At 42.6% G+C, this 21,093-nt stretch overlaps 1 protein-coding gene across 1 annotated transcript in view; it reads left to right on the forward strand.

Moving 5' to 3' along the window:
* The window catches only part of CARMIL1 (capping protein regulator and myosin 1 linker 1), a 995,540-nt gene that overhangs the window by 735,438 nt on the left and 239,009 nt on the right, over window positions 1–21,093 (forward strand). Inside the window, exon 23 of the mRNA XM_085607022.1 lies at window positions 736–829. Within this exon, the coding sequence (XP_085463148.1) occupies window positions 736–829 (94 nt within the window). The remainder of the gene's footprint in view (window positions 1–735; window positions 830–21,093) is intronic.

The raw sequence follows: 21,093 nt of genomic DNA on the forward strand, positions 1-21,093 counted from the left end.
GGGTGATTTATGTTAGTAATTGTACTTCTGGTAACTCTTATTCATCCAGATATCAATTGTCTATCTCTCTGGAATATAAATATACATTCTGTTCCTGGGTTACATTACTCTGAATAGAATTTATTTTACATATTCTTTGGTCTTAATTCATGCACATTATAATGCTTTAGGTTTTACTTACAGACGACTTGGGTTTTTGTTGACTGTGTTTGACTGAGCTACTCTGCCGGGAGAAGACAGCTTTGTGGGTGTCCATATGATGGTTTATTTGCATTTATTTGATAATTCCGTCTGATTCTCATTTCAGCAATATGGATTTCCTGCATAAGTCAACAGCTATAGAGGAGCTGTTTGGCCTTTTGGGCTCCAACTTTGAGTCACCTATTTTGCATATACTGTGTCCTTTGTTTGTGACACTAAGACATTTTGAGTTTTGATCAGTGTTACAGAGAATTGAAATATGTGCTTTTGCAAGGATTATGATACCAAATAGGGGAGGAATGATAATTGTGTCATTTGCATACTGATCATTTTAATTGCACTAAGTCATACTCATCCTTTTTGCAGTCCTGAATCTCCCTCCCTCTACTGCTCTATTCATTACCCAGGTCAATGGAGATATCTGAAAGAATTTTAAATGAAAAGTGTACTTGTGTGTGTTTTCCAGTTGCTTAGTAGCAAATAATTGATTAGTTCTACATCAAATTGTTTTATTCACTGTTCTTTTCCTCTTAGGAATTATACCTTAAGATTCATGCCAATACCAATGACTGATGCTGCACAAGCATTAAAAACCAACCCAGAAAAAACTGAAGAAGCTCTGCAAAAGGTATTTGTTGATGCATACATTTCCATAGTCAAGATGAATCCGACTGTTGATGTTATTTGTCATATTTTGTGTTCCTTGGGGAGGCGATCAGACTGCCTCAAAGACGCTTCATATTGATTGAGGAAGAGCTGGGGAGTGAAGCTGCAGTAGGAGAGACTGCAGTGAATTCTAAAGCATAGGAATTATACATGGCACAGAAGCATCATCTGCAATCTTTTGAATGTTTTACGGTCGAGTTCAAAACCTTAGTGCAGTGATGCTCGAGCCTTTGAAGGGATTTCCCTGCAAAATATAAATGTTCGGATGGATATTTCTAAACACGGATTCCTAACCTTTAGGATATACCCCAGGTGCAAGACTGGTACATTAAGTTTTTCAAATCTGTGCTCCTGGGCACCACCAGTTGCTGCCGTGTGGCAACGCTTTGGTATATTTTCTTCACAGAAGTGACGGAGTGGAGTCACATATGAGTGCCACTCCTGTGCTCCGACACCAGTTCTTTTCTTTCCATGCCTTCAGATGTGGCTCCAGCACTCTGCTCCTTTATTTTTCAGTTTGACACTTTTTTTTTTAAATGAATTCTGTTGTCCAATAGAACAATGTCCCCACCCACAACTTTGGGGTTCAAGTCAAGCTGTGACTGTTGTAAACAGATGTCGATGATGGATCCACATGAGGTGTGCCACTAGAAGGTGATACAGAACCGTGAAGTGAAGTTGTACATTGCTGAACATTGAATACAGCCATGCAAGTCCCAGTCCGGCTCTAAGTCAAGAATGCAGACTCATTACTGTTCTCGAGGCCAATCCCGTAAATTGTCCTTTTCGGAGTCAGGTCATTCAGTAAGTTGAAGTCTAAATCAAAGTGCAATAGCAGGAAGGCAAAGTGGGATTCAACCCCATCCTGCCCCTTTCTACCTAAAGCAAGGGTGTCAGAAGTGCCTCTCGATCCTGATTTCGGATTAAGGAGCTGACCCCACAATATATCCCAAGGCACTCCGAGTTCCCTGGGCCATCAGCAATGCAGCAGCAAGTCGTGGTCTTCAGGGATGCAATGCTGCATATTTTTGGCACTCTTCTGGCTCCCTCAGGTGCTCTTTCAGACCAAAGGATCCACAGGGGCATCCAGTCAGGTTACAACTGGTGGATCCACCCTCAACACTGTCTGTGCCAATGGAACCCACCTTGGGTTCTGCACAACTTTGGTGTCGACTTTTATTCTGCCTCTAAGATCTGCACTAGCCCCTTCCTTGTCTATGCCGTTCTTGGCATCCCTAGTGCTGGATGTGAATCCTATGCCAACTCCAGTGGCTGACCTTGAGCCATATCTATCTCTACACCGACTGTTGTCATGTTCTGACTCAACTCCAATGCACTTGGCTCCTGTATAATCATATTCAAGCAAAACTGTTATATCCTACTTATTTAATCACATGTGTTCTAGTTTACCTTTTTCCTAGCTGCTCTGCCAGTGTGATTGTTGACGGTGGAATGTTGGTGTGACTGTGATGCTTGGAGTGCTTGGGCGCCTGAGTGGATAAGTGGGGACAGTTGGGAGATGGGCTGAGCAACAGGCAGGCTGCTCCTGGTGGGGCTGGCGTAACATGATCACCAGGCCTATGGACTGATGTACACAATTACTTACCTGCAACCTGAAGTTAATAAAGAAATACTGAAAATACAACTCGGATACATCTGGTAGGTACAACATATTTTGGCAACGAGGATGACCTGTTCTGTGTGTAAGTCGCCATGCGGTACACGTCTTCTCTTGTCCGTGTGTAAATCGCATTGCGCCACACGTGTTGTTTGTTTGGTGTGTAAGTCGCCTTGCGCTACACGTCATGTACATGTAAGTCACCACGTGCTACACGTGTACATTGGTTTATCACCCTCACACAGGGTAGGTCTTATGGGTCATGTCCCATTCATTTGAGGTTTCACCCTTTTGACAGGTTTGGGTTATGGGTGTTATCCCTGTTTACACATTTTACATTTTATCCCCACACAGGGTGTGTTGTTATGAGTTTCTTGTCCCATTCTCAGAGTGTATTCCTTTTTCCTTGTTTTAGGAATCTAGTTTACACTGTTCGTTCCCTTGTTGTTGGGATCATTGTCTCGGGGTGTGGTCCACCCTTTGTCACCCTCACACAGGGTAGATCTTATGGGTCATGTCCCATTCATTTTAGTTTTCACCCTTTTGACAGGTTTGGGTTATGGGTGTTATCCCTATTTACACGTTTTACATTTTATCCTCACACAGGGTGTGTTGTAATGGGTTTCTTAGTCCCATTCTCAGAGTGTATTCCTTTTTCCTTGTTTTAGGAATCTAGTTTACACTGTTCGTTTCCTTGTTGTTGGGATCGTTGTCTCGGGGTGTGGTCCACCCTTTGTTACATTTTACAGATTTTTCAAGATTGTTTTATTGGGGAGGATGGGTTATATTGCTTGTCAATTTATTTATTGTGGCTTGTCAATATATTTACCCTTTCTTTCAGGTTACTATGTGTTCAGACCCTCTTTTGAAGTTTTATTTTATTTTGCCTCCCTGAGTCCCTCTGCTTTTGTATATGCTTGTGTATAGTTCCTCCCAAGTTATATTGTTTTTTCATTTTCCATTTAAAAGGAGGGGGATATGTTATATCCTGCTTATTTAATCATATGTGTTCCAGTTTACCTTTCTCCTAGCTGCTCAGCCAGTGTGAGTGTTGACAGTGGAATGTTGGTGTGACTGTGATGCTTGGAATGCTTGGGTGCCTGAGTGGATGAGTGGTGACAGTTGGAAGATGAGCTGAGCAGCAGGCAGTCTGCTCCTGGTGGGGCTGGCATAACAGGATCACCTAGCCTATGGACTGATATACACAATTACTTACCTGCAACCTGAAGTTAATAAAGAAATACTGAAATTACAAGTTGGCTTCGTCTGGCAAGGTACAACAAAAACCCTCCGTCTACCATGGAACCATCCTCAATTGCTCCCCCAGATTTTCAGCTCCAACTCGGACTAGAGTTTGCCTCCCCTTGGTGATGACAATGGAGATAAAGGGGAAGATTTACCTCCACATTGTAATGATGACAGTGTGTATATGGATTTACAAGAGGCCAGTGGTTTTGATATTTCCCCTAATGCAGAGCTGATTTCCCCCCCTTGGGCCACCAATGGAGTGCTTACTTTGCAATAGTCATCAGATGTGGTCCTAAATCTACAACTTGAGGATAAAACAAATGTGGTTGCTGACTTTTTTCAACCAGGGCCGACATCTTCTGGGCTCTTAATGCCATTTAATGAAGCCCTAATTGACTGCCTTATGGGCACTTTTCTAAACCTTGTTCTTGCCTACGAGTGAATAGGTAGGTGGCCAGGCGTCACAGATCAGCACCTGGTGATCCTTGATTTTCTAACTCAGCATCCTAGAGGTTTGCTGTCCACGCTTCCGCCAGCAAGGTAAATCCTAATTTGTTTTCCAACCCCCCCTGCCCCCTGGCTCCATCATCATGAATGGCTGAGATCCACAGGCTTCTCTAGTGATGTAGAGGCAACCCTCATGGGCATGCCTTTTGATGGGTCCTAACTGTTTGGCGAAGAAGCTGATTCCACCGTGGAGAACTTCAAGGAAAGTGAGCCAAGGCATGCTCTTTGGGCTCTTCTATCCCTGACAGAAAATGGCAAGAAACCAGACTGTTTCCTCATCAGTATCTGTCCTTGTGAGGCTACTCCAGAGGTTTAGTGTATAGACAATGCCAGGCCCTGCTGTGCCAGCTTCAGTCACCTCAGCCCTCAGGATAGGAGATCATGAGGAAGAAACCATGCAGGTCATCAGGGGCACCAATGTTCCCAGTCACCCTCCCCTTCAGGATCAGCCTCTAAGTAGCTTTAGTTTACTCTTGGCACCACACAACCACTCTGTGAGAGGCAGGATCTAACAGAGCTCTCTATAACATTCAGCAGGGCTTTTCCCTTACTGTTCTTTCTGACACTCCACAGCTTCTGACAACTTTAGAGCAGTTCTCAGCGAAGCTCCTATCTATCTTACTGCAAAGGGTGTGAGCCCAAAGGGCCCATTGAGTGGGTGTCAGACTTGGAAATAGGGATGGGTTGCTCCTCCTGCTATTTCCTCAGACAGAGGTTTTCTTCCTATTTTAGATAATCCCCCTTGAATGCCTTCCTGGTTAATCGCAAATTGCTTACACTGGCCGATGTTTGTCTTCCCTGGATTGGGGGGGCTGGATATTAGTTCTAGACTTACAGGATTACTACTTTTATGTGGTTCCTATCCGCACATGTTGTGTGCGAATACCAACACGCCGCACTGAGCTTTAAAGTATCGTCCCTATTCAATTCTGATTCTTTCTGCCATAAATACATGTTATCTGCGAATAGGAACCAAATTGTTCTGGTCAGGTTGCTACCTTTTTGTTGTCCTGATGAAGATCCCGTGTGATTTACTTTGTGGGGGTTGAAACAGCAACCGAACAGGGTCCACCCATATCACTGATTGTCGAACTATTGAAACTGAAAAGCTCAGAACATTGGGTTTCTAAGAAATTATTTTGTATGCCAGGACGGGAACTCTTGGTACATATTGTAAATATAGTCAGTGTAATATGTTTTTTTCTGTGTGGCTCACTTGATTGCAATTGCACTGCGCAGTCACTTGGAGCACCTGCATTGATTTTGACTAATTTGATTACCCTTTGACTTCTTTGTTATAGTACTTTAAATATAGAGCATCAATCATCATATGTGTTGATTTCTCTTTCATATGTGATCTTTTCATCCATGTAACAATTAATGATTGAATGATTCCTAGGGGAACCTAGTTTTATATATTGTTGTTTGTACGTGGGTCTCCTCCCATTACTAATGTTAATGGATTTAAATTGCTGGATAAAAGAATGCATTTTTCTATCATCCAACTTTATAGTTATGAGAATATTTCATACAATAGCAAATTTGTTTACATTGGTCTAACAAATATTCTGAAGTCTATATGGCTTGTACCTTTCAGGGTAAATTTGAGATTTTTTTTAATAGAGAATATGGAACTTAAATTTACTGTAGCAATGTTACATAGATCCATGTAGAATATATGATTATGAATTAGTTTGTGAAATTAGAAAAGAGAAAATGTATCTGTTATATGTGTTCAGTAGTTTCCTTTTCAACGTCTACTTAACCTTTTATGTAGAGAAGTAGATGAGTGGACCAGTAATCCACAGCTCAAAGGCAATAATGTATTATTCTTTTGTAGCATTGCCTTAAGTTTCCAGAGTGTACTTGAATGGTTTAATCATAGAGTCTTCTTGTACCTTGCAGTATTGAGTGGAAATTATATGTCCTTATGTGATGATGCTTTGGCACCCTTAAAAAAGTGATTTATTTAATTGTGTAACTTGTATATGTTAATTTCAAGTCTCTTGCCACCTGATCCAATTAGAGAATTACCTGACAAGTATCGGCATGCATGTAAGAGTTAAAGGTGAATCTATTGTAGTTAATCAGGGTGTCTGTGCTACCACACAGTCAGGATAGAAGGACATTTTTACTGTATCGGGCCGGCACAGATTTACGTGAATCACGTTGCACGACAGAGGGTAGTTGGTTGATACAGTAAGGGGTCAAATCTGCTTTGAGACGACCTAATGGGCACTTCTCTATTTTTATATTCTTTGGCAAAGCAGGGGTATCCATAGTCTGATTCAAAATTGAATTCAAGGGCTTACCCTGTGTAAACAAGTGAGTAGAGACATTGGCGGCAAACCGAAATGTCTAGAGGCCTCAGTACTCCACAGTTTTATGCACAGTATTTTATCCTTGAACCATTCTACCATAGGATAAAATGACACAAATTATGTGTATTCTGAAAAAATGTGAATTGCATGAACTTCAGCTTGCATAATACAAATTTTGTCTGGACCTTGTTTGTACATGGTAAACCTGGAATGACTGTGGTTTTATTGCGCATTTCACCACACATTTGAGCGAGACATGGCTTTTCTTTGCATGCAGTGTGTTGACATAAATTAGTTTGTTACTTTGCTCTTTCTCCCTTGTCTTTTATATGTTGTGCCAGTTGAATGCTGGATATTTTTGTCTAGATGCCTTGAGTGCAAAATATAATTTATGTCGTATAACTTTGAAAGCATTGTCAATTTTTAATTGAAAGAAATAGAGCGGGGACAAGCTTTACTTGTAGCAAAAATACAGCAAAGGTTTAACCTACTGAAAGATGGTTGTTACTACCATGGCAGAAATGGTAAAGAAATAAAGTTAATCTATGAAGTGGCACTGAAGTAAAATCCAAGACCTCATGAATGCCTTATTAACAAAACAATCACAAACATGTAAAACAGACTTTGTGATCATGTGAGGATGATTGGGTGCAGGGTTTGGCTTTTATTAACCAGTAAACCTATTTTTGTTTTTACAATTTATTTTAGCTTTTTGGTATTTTAGATTGTTGGGGAAAACAAAACAAAAATGCACCATGTAAAATGGGAAAAAACTGTTTTGAAAAAGACAAAAAAAATGTTCTGCACATCATCTCATGAAGGAGTACTTGGTTTTTGTGCGCTCTTCCACTTTACTGTCCGCAAGTGATGACATTGCCACAAATCATGTAATGTAATCCTACAGTGCTGCAAGCAATAAATCAAAGTCTGAACCAAGGCTCATGTTGCGTGCACTCCATTGTATGAAGTGCACAAGAATAATTCTGCTGTAGAGTGCAAAATTGATGCATCATCTATTCATTACTCAGTAGTCACATGAAAAAGCACTACAAGAGGCTCTTCGTATGCCCAAGTGACTTCAAGTGACTTCTAGTTTGACTGTAAAAAATAAAACACAATTAATAGCAGGGAGTAAAGGGCTTAAGTTTATCTTGTGCACTTCATAGACTATCTCATTACCAATTCTTCCATATTCTGTTCAACCCCCAGATTCAAAAAAGCTGGGAGAGATTTAGGCAAATAAATTACATACAAAATTCATAGCAGGAGTAGAGTACTTAAGTTTATCTCATGAAATTAATCAGCTATCTCAATACCAATTCTTCCATATTCTGTTCAGCTTGATAACCGAACCCAACTTTTTTGCATATAGTTTCCCGCCTAAAGACCCTTTGCATTTTAATCTGCCTTTGGGAGATTGTCAGGATCGTCTCTGATGTAAAATTAGCAATCTCGCTACTAGGGTAGCAATGAAAATGAATTGGCACTGACCCATATTAAGCACATCGCTGGCCTCTGTCCTGCCTAGGGGAGCGGTTGAAGCATCAGGGGCAAGATTAATTGAGAGATTTTTTCCGATTTCTGCACAAACATTTTGCCAAAAATTCATTTAGTAACTACACATAAACCCCACATGCATCCAGTTCCCTGTTGCTTGTCTACACCTAAAGCACCTAGGGTAAGCATCTGGATACATTTTGTGGAGTCTGCCGGAATATAGTAAATCATCCATTTGCTAAAAAATGCCACCCTTCTTAGATTGGCTGCTCTTACAGCCTTGCAGCTCATTTTATTCAATCCTTGCCACTATTGAAGGTTGATGCGAGAGCCAATGGATGTAAAAATTATTTCCAAATGCTCTAAAATTGCTCGTTTGTTCTCTACAGATTTAAATAGCCTGTACCAGTTCCCCAACCCTTTTGTTCAAAGTAATAGATGGGCCTTCATGAGTTGGATACATTCACAATTTCCTAAACCTGTTAAACCTGCCCACAACTGTTTAACTGGTATATTGCTAAACACTAGAAGGGCATTTATATCAGTATTATGGTCTGTAATTTCCTGCCGGGATAAAAAGTTCTCATTTCTATAGAAGTCTTATGGTTTATGGAACCCTAGTTTAGCCCACTGACTGCAAACCTGAGCAGACGATTGCAGCTCTAGGGGGTCTTATAGAGTGTCTTTTTTGGCAGTTTAGTAATTTGTAGGAAAGGAGCAACGCCAGTCTCTGATTCTTTTAGCATCAGAGTCGAGAAAAAGTTGGCAGAGGACATATCCCTCGAGCCATTGTAGTTCAACCAATTAATAAGCGAGGCTTGATAGTATAAACCCAGCTTAGGCAAAGCGAGACCTCCATCTTCTGCTTCAAACTGTAGTGTTTGTAATCCCAGTGTGAGTTTTTTGCCTGCCTTATAAATTGTCTAATTTCTGAATCAATGTGATCAAAGAAAGACTGAGGGACCTTGATCATTATATTAGAGAATGAATTTAAAAAATAAAGGGAGGCTTTCTGTACGTATTGCAGAATTTCTCTGACCTAGTTCCTGCAAGATACTTTAGAGAAATCAAAAGCCTGCAGAGAAGCTTGTTGTGGAGTGAGAAACCCCGCATAGCGCTCGCTAAACTCAACCTCAACTGGGATGATGGGGGAATTGGCCTTCCTGACCTGAAAAAATATTACTGGGCTGCTCATTTGGCCGCCATCAACCACGGAAGTAATCGCCGAGCAGATGACCAATGGATAGGTGGTTGCTGCCGGGAGGGAATTACAATAGGGCACTATATTCAAAACATGGGAAACGTCGCCTAACAGGACCGACTAAGCACTTGGTGCAAGTCTGGCATGCTGCCAATAGAAGCCTAGGGTAGGAGAACAGAGTAACATTGGCAACCCCCCTGTGGGACTCGGAACTGCTTGGGAACTTGTGGAAGTTGAAGGGCTTTGACAAGTGGGAACTAATAGGTATCTCTAAAATAGGTGACCTCTGGGTAAAAGGAGAAGTTAAAACGTGTGCCTCCTTCCAGCAAGAGCATGACATGGCACCACAGAACAATTCAGATCTATGCAGGTTCGCCATGCACTGTAGACGCACCTCCAGAAAGGGGTCACCCCCCAGACTCCTCACCTCTCGAGGATAGGATATTAGATGGCTACCTGCCGATGAAAGCCATTTCACTAATTGTAAAGAGACGGCATAATCCTAGATGACGAGGACTAAGTGGTGGCAGTAGCCTCCCCACGGGAGGTGGCTGTCGCTACTAGATTGCGGCTTGTCTAGCTTACAATCTTGCATAGAATATACACAACAGGGCCATGTCTAGTGAAAATGGGGAAAGCAGAAGACGGAGACTGCAGGAGGCGCTGTGGAGGTGAGGGAACCTTCTTGCATATACTGTGGAATTGTGTACATATCCAAAGATACTGGCGTAAAATAAACGACATTCTTAGTGAAGTACTCACGCTTGCCATTCACCTGGAAGCCAAACGATGTCTCCTGAATGTGTGGGAGCCTACCGACCTCAACTACAAACGCACCATATGGGTAACGCTGTGTCTAATGGTAGCAAAGAGGAATATCGCCCAGCCCTGGGGAGGCAAACATATAACAATCATAGAGGCCTGGAAGAGGGAAATGGATTGTTGTATTTTCCGGGAAAAGACAGTATATGTGGCGCGGGGGAGCCCCCAAAAATGGTCCCATATTTGTAATGACTGGAATGTATTTCGAGGTAATAATTGTACCCCCTCGACTGTTCCGACTCATGATGATCCGCCATCGCCGTAAATAAGATACAAACCTACAAGCATGACTCATTTACCTACCTGAAAGTAAATGTAGTGCACCAGATAAGTTTCTACACTATGATGTATCTTGTGATGTTGATTCTCAATTGTTCAATAAAGAGAACTATAAAAAACAAAAAACAAAGGGAGGATGATCAACGCTTTTTCGGGGTCTAACATTATTATTGCGGCTTTGATTTGATTACTAGAAACATAATCGATTGATTGAAGTAGTTAGTGTTAGAGACCAAAACTCTGTCCTGCAGAAAGCCATTCTGGTTCCTATGAATAAGAGAAGGGATCACTTGTGCAAGTCGATTTGCAAGAATTTTGGCGAAGATCTTCTAATCGACATTTAACAGACTTATTGGCCGATAAGAATTTACCTCTTCATCTGATTTCCCCTTTTTAACAAAACTCATCACCACAGCTTGGATAAAAGTATCAGGAACTGCTCCTCCTCTTAATATCCCATTAAATAATGATCTCAGAAACCCATTCAGCTGGGGAGAAAAAGTCTTATATACCTCGATGAGCACCCCATCTATCCCACATGCTTTGGCGGATGGTGATGTATTCATTGTCTGATTGACTTCTTCCAGTGAAATATCGGCAACCAGGGACTCTCCCTGTTCCAAAGACAATTTGGGGCAGTTTATCCCATCCAACCAGCTCACTGCTTCCTCTGTAGAGGTATTATGAGACTTCGAATAGAGCTCCCCGTAGTGATTAAAAAAGATAGCCGGAATTTCATGGGAGAGTGCTGTAGGTCTCGACATAGCTTGATCGTATATTCTTTTAATACAGTTAGCATTAGCCCTTCTCTTGGCTGACCAAGCCAGATATCTACTGATATGCTCGTTTTCTTCATATCTTTGTTGCAAAACAGAGTTGTGGTTCAGAATTTCCTTAGACATAAAAAATTCCTACAGCTTATGCTTTGCGCAACTGAGCTCATTTTTACCATCTAGGGTGGGTAGGGCTAAATAGCTTGCCGTTTCCTTAGAAAGTTCTTTCTCCAATTTTTATCTTTCGTCGCTCTTTTCTCTTTCTATGGGTCTTATACGCGATTACTTTCTCTCTGAAGAAGGCTTTAAGAGTTCCCCATACCGCAAATTCTGAAGCTGTGTTGACAATAAACTTTTAAAATTCCTCTAACGCCAAGCTCATATGGGTAACCCACTGTTCATCTACTTGTAGGATTTGTCGAATACCCATCTATACCAAGCTTGTATTTGAGATCGAATTTTAAACTTAACTGAAATAACCGCATGATCTGAAAAGGGATTTTCAATAAACTCCTACTCGGTTTTTAAGAGATGGTGGGAGATCAGAAAAAAATCAATCCTAGAGGAAGAGTGAAATTTACCTGAATGGCATGTAAACCTCCTCTCCAGCAGTCAACTAGAGAAAAGTCCTGTATTAAATCCTGACAGTCTTCTCGACCTAGGTTTTGTCTGTGTTTTCTGTGGCCGTGAACAATTTGTTGGCAGGATCAAGTAATACATTAAAATCGTCACCAAACACATAAAACGCAGATTCAGCTCCCCCAAAGAGATGGAACACTTGCTATCTAATTGCGAGCCTAGGAAGGATTCCCCTAATGAGATATCTGGGCAGCCTCGCCATAGAAAATTGGATGACCTTGCTGGGACCCAGGGACTCTGTCTCTACATGGGGGCACCTGCTAGCTGAGGATACTCAAAGAATCAGTGATTCTGCATCGATCATATTAAACCAGTCCTCTCCCTTGAGATCCGGAGCAAGCTCCTCTATACCAAATGAACCTGTGACAGCGAAGGGCCTCTCAGCCAGCAAACAGGAGGCAGCCTACCAATTGTTTTTTGCCTTAATGCAAATCATCAGTTTAAAACAACAAGTTATACGGTACTGAAGCCAGTCCAAACTTTGACACCCATGATGAGTGCTCCTCGGGTGAGATGGGAGCAAGCTCAACTGCTGATACTTCCTTGTTTACTACTGCTATGGAAGTTACTACTGAAGCTTCTTTCAACAATACCATCTTTAACCTCGGCCATCCAGCAAATTTCTCTGGTGCTTGAATGCATAAAGAATATGGGTGAATCAGAGAACTCAACACATACTCTACGACAACAGATTCTGGCAGAATTAAAAAGTATGAAACTGTCACAGGAACAGGCTCAAATAAGAACTGAATTGCAACTGTCCTCAATCATATACAATATTCAACAACTTACGTCACGCATTACAGAAGCTGAACATCAGATTTCAGATCTGGAAGATAGCGTACCTTGACAGACTGACCAAGTAATCAAACTACAATTGGAGTTAATGAGCCTACAAATCAAGGTGGATGATTCAGAAAATTGGTCGCGAAGATGCAACTTACGTATAACTGGAGTCCCCAAAGGCCGCGAAAAAGGACAATCAGTGATAAAAGTCGCTTCAAACCTTATCACTAAATATGTGTGTCCAGAGGTAAGCAACACAGAAGATCTACCTTACTATCGCTTGGGATCATCGCGTACGATTATCGCAAACTTTGGGGATTTCAGAATCAAGGAAAAGATTCTGGTGTGTGCCATTCGTGACAAAGTGTATCAAACTACAGATCATTTTTTATTCAAAATGTATTACATTTTTTTTCAGACATATCTGCTAGGCGCAGAATGTAGTTTAAAGGCATGAAAAATCGCTTTCAGCAGCTTGGGGACCCTGCTGGTATTATTCAGCAATCCAAATTCCACAAGGGGAAGGTCCACATTTTTCAGTCAATTGAGACGGCACAGGCATTTCTTCAGTCCCTACAACATCAAGATGGAGGGAGTAAGGGACAGTAGGGCTCCACAATTTTTCTAGAATTAAATGGTTGTAGATCCATAGATGCGCAGACTTTTTCTCCTCTCATTTCAGATAGGTACTTACTGATATATAAAAGGACTTGGGTGTATGGAATGGATGCTGTAGGTCGCCAGCCACCTACCCACTACCTTGTGTGCCATGTCACAGCACCCCAATGCAGGGAAGGAGGGGAGGGTGGGTAAGGGCACGGTGCAGGGGGGCAGAGGGGGAAAGGTGCATGGCGGTAAAGGGGGGCCACCCAGGGAGCCCTTGACGGGGGTTCCAGGAGTTAGGGGGCCCATTAACTGGGGGGAGGTGGGATAAAGGAGGGGTGGAGTCACCGGCAAGGGGGGAAAGAAATACAAAATGCAGCAATAATATAGAAATTCGCTGGAGTAAAATACTTTATTTAATATTTTTTCGTTCTACAAAGATGTCTTTTAGGCTGCTAAAGGGAGTATCGTGTAATGTAAATGGCTTCAACAACAGAGTGAAGCGAGAATCTATGCTGGCATGGTTGAAAGCCCTACAAGTTAACATAATCTCCCTTCAGGAGACCCATTACAAGGAAAGATCACTTGTTGATAAAGCCCCAGACTTTATTCATCATTAATTCTGTGCTTCTGCTAATGCTGCCATAAGGGGGGTAGCGGTATGTTATATCTTTACCCCCTTGGTACATTCCTCCCACCCCTACCCCTACATTCCTTTGGTACATCCGTAGAATCTTTACATGAAGGCAGCCTTGGAATGTTGACAAGGTGCGCTTGACAGTGTGTTTCTGGCACCACCAAGCTGAGGGTGCATCTTTCTTTCTTCGATAATAAAGAACATAAAGACTTACCTTCTCTGTGATTCATTACCACATTTTGGCGACGAGTGAAGGGATGCTGTGACAGGGACGAGAAAGCAAAAGACACACAATTGATGGACGGAATGCAGAAAAAAATCAAAACATTCACCCCCAGTCAAGAGATCTGGGTTAAATCCATCATTCTTTTGCTCACCATGCCACCCCAGTTTAGACCTGGCAATATGCAAATCAGTCTTGACCCTGTGTCTCATGAGAACAGTCCAGCCCGAACTGCCAAGCCAGGTCCTCCCTGGACCTGAAACAAGCATCCTAGGACCGGTTTCGGGGTTTCACCCCTCTTCAGTCAGGATAGCTTGATTCCAGTGGCACAGTGAGCCCAGGACTCACGTCTGAGCATACCTGGCGCACTTAGGGCGAGAAAGCAAAAGACACACAATTGATGGACGGAATGCAGAACAAATCAAAACATTCACCCCCAGTCAAGAGATCTGGGTTAAATCCATCATTCTTTTGCTCACTATGCCACCCCAGTTTAGACCTGGCCATATGCAAATCAGTCTAGACCCTGTGCCTCATGGGAACAGTCCAGCCCGAACTGCCAAGCCAGGTCCTCCCTGGACCGGAAACAAGCATCCTAGGACCGGTTTTGGGGTTTCACCCCTCTTCAGCCAGGATAGCTTGATTCCAGTGGCACAGTGAGCCCAGGACTCACGTCTGACCATACCTGGCGCACTTAGGGCGAGAAAGCAAAAGACACCCAATTGATGGACGGAATGCAGAACAAATCAAAACATTCACCCCCAGTCAAGAGATCTGGGTTAAATCCATCATTCTTTTGCTCACTATGCCACCCTAGTTTAGACCTGGCCATATGCAAATCAGTCTAGACCCTGTGCCTCATGGGAACAGTCCAGCCCGAACTGCCAAGCCAGGTCTTCCCTGGACCGGAAACAAGCAGCCTAGGACCGGTTTCGGGGTTTCACCCCTCTTCAGTCAGGATAGCTTGATTCCAGTGGCACAGTGAGCCCAGGACTCACGTCTGAGCATACCTGGCGCACTTAGGGCAAGAAAGCAAAAGACACACAATTGATGGACGGAATGCAGAACAAATCAAAACATTCACCCCTAGGACAGCGCTGCACCCTCCCCTGTTGAATTTTCGTCTTGCTGGTCGCCTGCTGGAACTGCTTCGGAGCCGAGTTTAGGTGGAGGAATTCGTTCTTGGACATTTTGGAACTGGTGTCTTCTCCAGGCGGGGAGGTTTCCCCTTCATACTTGCGTGGATTGTCCATTTGTCTTGATTTGTGCCTTCAGTGTTGACTTGTGCTTTCCTTGCCCGCTACCTGCCCTCACAAGTTCACTGGGGGAGGCCGGCGTGCCTACAGCTGCTTCAGCGTTACATGTTTCAAGCCGGATTTTGATTCTACATTCAGCGTATTTCCTGCCGGTGGGTAGCCTGTGAGGGAGGAGTCCTTCTGCCATCTAAACATGTGTGCTGCCCTTATGCTTCCCACTGGCTACCCGCAAGTCTTATTAGAGGTTTCATTGCTGGAGTCCACTTTGATGTGGCACGGTGCACGGCTCATTTAATGTTTCCGGGTGGTTTAAGCATTTATGGAGTTTCATGAGTTTTCCCCATGCTGCGGCCAATTGTTAAGCGATCCGCGCTCAAGCGCGACTGGGTTGAGCTTTTCGCCGCAAAGTGTGAGCGGGTGGTGTCCTGATTCCTGGCAGCTATCTACATTGGTGGAGTAAGGGGTTTCCCCTCACGGCGCTCGCTTCAACTATGACAATCAACGGAGGTGAGGCAAAGTTGGAGATGAAACGAGTGAGCTTCTTTGGAGATTTTTCTTAAAGGGAGACATGTGTTCGAAGGAGCTCCAGGAATTCGTGCTTTTGTTGCGCTGGAGGAACTGAGTCTGAGGAAGTCAGCAACGGCTGTCTTCTCACAGCGTTTCTGGTCAGGAAGTTCCCGCCTCCTCATCCAGACTGGTCGTGTTTTTTTTTCTTCTTCAAGATCCACAGTCATAAAAAGAGGACTGTAGTGAACCAGGTTACAGCTCTTTAGTAGACCTCTAGGTGAAAGTTGTTTTTTTTACTTTCTTTCTTAAATATTGGGCTGACTCTAACAGTTTACATATTCTATTACATGTTTGAATTAACCTGTTTTTCATTTACAGTGTTTCCTCTGTGTTTGCTCTTTTATTTGACTTTTCACATTGTTGTGTAACACAGAATATTCTGTTATTAGTTATGGCTGGTGCAGGCATGAGTCAGCGACCCCCCTTTCTGAACGAGTTAGGAGAGCCAGAAATACCCTGGAGAAGGTGGGAAGGTATTTTCAAATCATACCTTATAGCCATAGGGGGTGGTAATTTTTCAAATGTAAGGAAACAACATATACTGTTGCACAATCTGGGAATTCAGGGAAGAAAAGTTTTTGAGGACATTACAGGGAGACTAGTGGATGAGGAACCTTTGAAGGAGGAGGCAGGGGTTGACGTATATGAATACACGTTAAGGAAGTTAGAGGAACACTTCAGAGTTAAAGTCAATGTGGTCGTAGAAAGACACAAATTCTTCAAAAGATGTCAAAGAAAGGACGAGAAAGTATCCTCTTACGTAGCGGTGTTGCGGGGCATGTCTGCAACTTGTGAATTTGGTGCGCTGACAGACTCCCTTATCAGGGACCAATTAGTGAGGTGCACAAATGATGGGAAGGTTCAGGAGGAATTACGGACTAGGAATCCTGACCTTGAAGAAGCTATTAGTATAGCCAAGGGATTGGAACACACTGCACTATGTATGAGAGAGATGAAGATTGCAGAAGGGTCAAAGGAGAAGAGTGAACCTAAGGCATCTAATAGTGAGGAAGCTATTTGCAAAGTAGGTACTACAAATAGAGAAGTTCCCAGTAAAAAGTCGGAAGCCGTACAGTGTTTCAGATGTGGTAGCCCTTATCATTTGGCAAACAATTGGAAATGCCCTGCTAGGAACATAATATGTAGGAAATGTAATAAGAGGGGTCATTTTTCAAAAGTATGTAAAGCATTTAGTCCCAAAGTACATGTGATTGAACACCCGGAGGTAGAGAAAAAAGAGGAAAATGCTTTTATTTTTCAAATTGAGGAAGGGAGCACGGAGGGGAAAACTCATTATCCTACATGTGAGATTAGTCTTGATGGTGAAAAGTTCATGGTCTATGCTGACTCGTGTTCCCTTTTTACCCTAGTATAGAAGAGAATTTTTTATGAGAAATTTTCTAAACACAACATCAAGTTAGAAAATGCTGATATAAGTCCATCAGGGTACAACAGAAAACCAATACCCTTAGAAGGTATGGTGAGAATAAGAATCTCTTTTAAAAACAGACACATAGTGGGGAAAGTGTATATTACCAAGCAGGGCTCGAGTCTTTTAGGATGGAAACATCAGAAAGAATTAGTGATTACCCTGGACCCAAATAATCTGGAGGAAGTCTTACTCCTTGATCCACCTGTAGTTGGTGACAATCTCACGAAAGAATTTCCTGATGTTTCTAATTAAAATTTTGGTTTGTTAAAAAACTATATGCATAAAATTGTTCTAAAAGAAGGTGCTGTTCCAGTAACACACAAAACACATTCCATACCTTTGCTCATGAGAGAACCCTTAAGATCGGAATTAGAAAAACTGGTCAACCAAGGTGTCATTCAAGAAATAGAAAGTTCAGCATGGTTGACACCATTGTAATCACAACCAAGGACAGGGGAAAGAGTATTAGACTATGTGTGGACTTGAGAGCCTTAAATGCCAACATCGTAGTTGGTAGACATCCTTTACCGTGGATCCATGAGATGGTGAGCACCATACAAGGGGCTACGTTTTTTAGTGTGCTCGACCTTTCCTCAGCTTATTATCAGATCAAGTCACATACTGAATCGCAACCTTTGACAGCATTCACCACCCCTTTTGGCATCTTCAAATTCTTGAGGATGCCATTTGGGTTGGCGTCCGCAGCTTCAGCATTTCAACGAGCAATGCAACATGTACTTAAAGATTGCCCTAAGACTATGTGTTTTCAGGGCGATATTTTGATCTATGGTTCAAGTGAAACAGAACACAATTCAAATGCTGGCTTGGTTCTCAAGAAACTGAGAGAAGTGAGGTTCACTACTAAAGAAAGCAAATGTAAACTAGGCCTTACTTCAGTTGACTACCTGGGACACACAATCTTGGAGAAGGGCATAAAACCTAAGATAGATCTCGTTGAAGCAGTGAGAAGAGCGCCCACTCCAACGGGTAAAGAGGAAATTCTGTCTTTTTTAGATTTGGCTGAATATATGGCTAAGTACATTAGAAATTTTGCTATGCTTTCACAACCCCTCAGAGATCTCATAAGACACCACATTCATTTGGGGCAAAGATCAAACGGAAGCGTTTGAGAGTATAAAGGAAGCTATCATTTCGGCCCCATTCATTGGCAATTTCGATGTTGATAAAGACACAATCATTTCTACTGATGCCAGTGGAAGAGGCATTGGAGCCACTCTATCACAAAGATTGGACAACAAATTAAAAGTAGTGGCTTTCGCTTCCAGAACTTTGTCTAAGGCTGAATCAAATCATTCCACAGTAGAAAAGGGGGCGTTAGCTTTGTTTTGGGCAATAAAACACTTCAGTTTCTATGTTTGGGGCCTACCTTTCGAAGTATGTACAGATCACAAACCCTTATTGTCATTGTTCACTAAAAAGGACATGGAAAACATGACCCCCCGCATTGCAAAATGGGTTCTGGGTCTTCAAGGCTTCAATTTCAAAACGGTTTATGTTCCTGGTCAACTGAATAAAGTAGCAGATTTCTTTTCTAGGGCACCAGTGGAAAAGGAAAGTGAGCCACAGGAAAAGAGGGTGTTCTGGAGGTAAGGCTCCCTCCTGTAACAAAAGAGCAATGAACTTTCACATGAAGTAAAATGATATCATCAGCAAAGTAAAAACATATGTAATAAATGGTTGGCCCAACAAATGCACAGATCTTCATGAAGACATACAACCTTATTGGAACGTCAGAGATGACTTGTCTATTGACGGGAAGTTGCTTCTCAAGTCAGGGAAAATAGTTCCGCCAGACAGGATGAGAATTCAAATAATTGATCTCACACACGAAGGACATTTAGGGAGGAGTCTATGCAAGGCAAGATTAAGATCTGAATATTTGTTCCCTGGCATGGATCAGTTAATGGAAGAAAAAGTGAGGGACTGTTATGCTTGTGGAATGAGTGATAAATCTAGAAGTACCAGGCGCACCCCTCTCATACCAGTTGAAATTCCTAAGTCTCCTTGGGACAAGCTGGATTTTGACATCACGGGCCCTATACATGCAAGGGGACCGCAGGATTGGTACCTTTTAGTGCTCATTGACTACTACTCGAACTGGATCACATACAAATTTGTGAATAACATCAACACAAAATCCCTAATTGTGTTCTTGAGTGATGTCTTTTCTAAGGAGGGTATTCCCTCCACCATAATAACGGATAATGGTGTCCAGTTGGTGTCGGAGGAAATGAAGGAGTTTTTAAAGGACATGTCCATTGCCCACATTTGCACTCCTTTGTATTGTCCTAAGGCAAATGGGAAAGTTGAGAGGGCTAATCGTATGATAAAAGAGTACATTCAACTTGCTGTTCAGTCTGGGAAGCCCATTGAGTCAGCCATTAGAGATATGCTATGGTCATACCATACTACACCTAGTCTCACCACAGGTCATACTCCCTCTGAGTTGTTGAGGGGGAGGAAGGCGGGCTCAAAGTTGCCTCCCAACTGGTTGTGCCTGGAAGATAAGGTAGAGGTCAATCAGGAAGAGTTCAGTAAGAGGGTGGAATCCAGACAAAAGAAGTACAAGGAGTGGTATGACAAGAAATTGGGCGCAAAGGACAGGTATCTCAGACAGGGGCAAAACGTTTACATCAGGAAACCTGAGGGCCTATATGGTAAAGGCGACAAATATTATGCTCCTGAGAAAATAAGAGAGGTTAAAAAGAATGTGGTCATTATGGAAGACAGCAAAAAATGGAGCATGGATCGTGTCACCATAGGCCCCAAAGTAGTGGGACACAGGGAGGACAGAATGCCCCTCGCCCAGTGTACCAGGTCTGATGAGGTTCAAGTGAGAAGAGGAATAAGACTTAAAAGCTCTCCTGGCTGGCACAAAGATTACAGAATGGTGTGAGTAAGGGCATCACAGTGTAACTGGATATGTATTTGGGTCTTCTGTGCAAGACTTAATGTTGTAAACTTTATTCTGTTCAGTTTTTTTATTTTGCTTCCTTTTTTCCTCTCTTCCTACTCTCCTCGTTCCCCTTGCTGTCTGCCAGTTCTTCTCCATCCTCTTCCCCTGCTTTCTATTTTTCTTTATCTCCTTCTGTCTCGCTCTCTCTCCTTTCTCTTTTTGCTCTCTTCTCCACTCATCCTTTTTCTTTCAGGGAAGAAGAAGTGTCATATCTTTTCCCCCTTGGTACATTCCTCCCACCCCTACCCCTAAATTCCTTTGGTACAGCCGTAGAAGCTTTACATGAAGGCAGCCTTGGAATGATGACAAGGTGCGCTTGACAGTGTTTCTGGCACCAGCAAGCTGAGGGTGCATCTTTCTTTCTTTGATAATAAAGAACATAAAGACTTACCTTCTCTGTGATTCATTACCACACGGTACTAGTAGCTAAAATCCTACTGTGCGAAATCATGATGTACATAGAGATCATAGTGCCAGGTGGTTGTGGGTTCAGATGAGGATCTCAGAACAGCACTTTAATTTTGTGAGTTACGATGGACCCATTGAGAATTCTACTGAGACATTGCAGTCTCTTTACCACTTTGATAAAAACAAAAAGGAAAAGTAAAAAAATTTAAAAGATAACAAAAAAATATAAACAATCAGTTTAAAGTCTCAAAAAACAGTGGGTGCAGGGTCTGGCTGCAGGGCAGGCCAGCTGTGTGCATTGGGACTTGGCCACCCATTGTGATTTGGGTCTTGACCCAACCTCCGTTGTGCATGGTGAAAGGCTGATCGCAGCAGGGGTTGGCCCTGCGCAGAGGGTTGGCCACTGGACGTCGCCAGAGACCAGGCTAGCAA

Source organism: Triturus cristatus, chromosome 5_2 (assembly GCF_964204655.1).
Source record: "Triturus cristatus chromosome 5_2, aTriCri1.1, whole genome shotgun sequence".
Taxonomy (NCBI): Eukaryota; Metazoa; Chordata; class Amphibia; order Caudata; family Salamandridae; genus Triturus; species Triturus cristatus.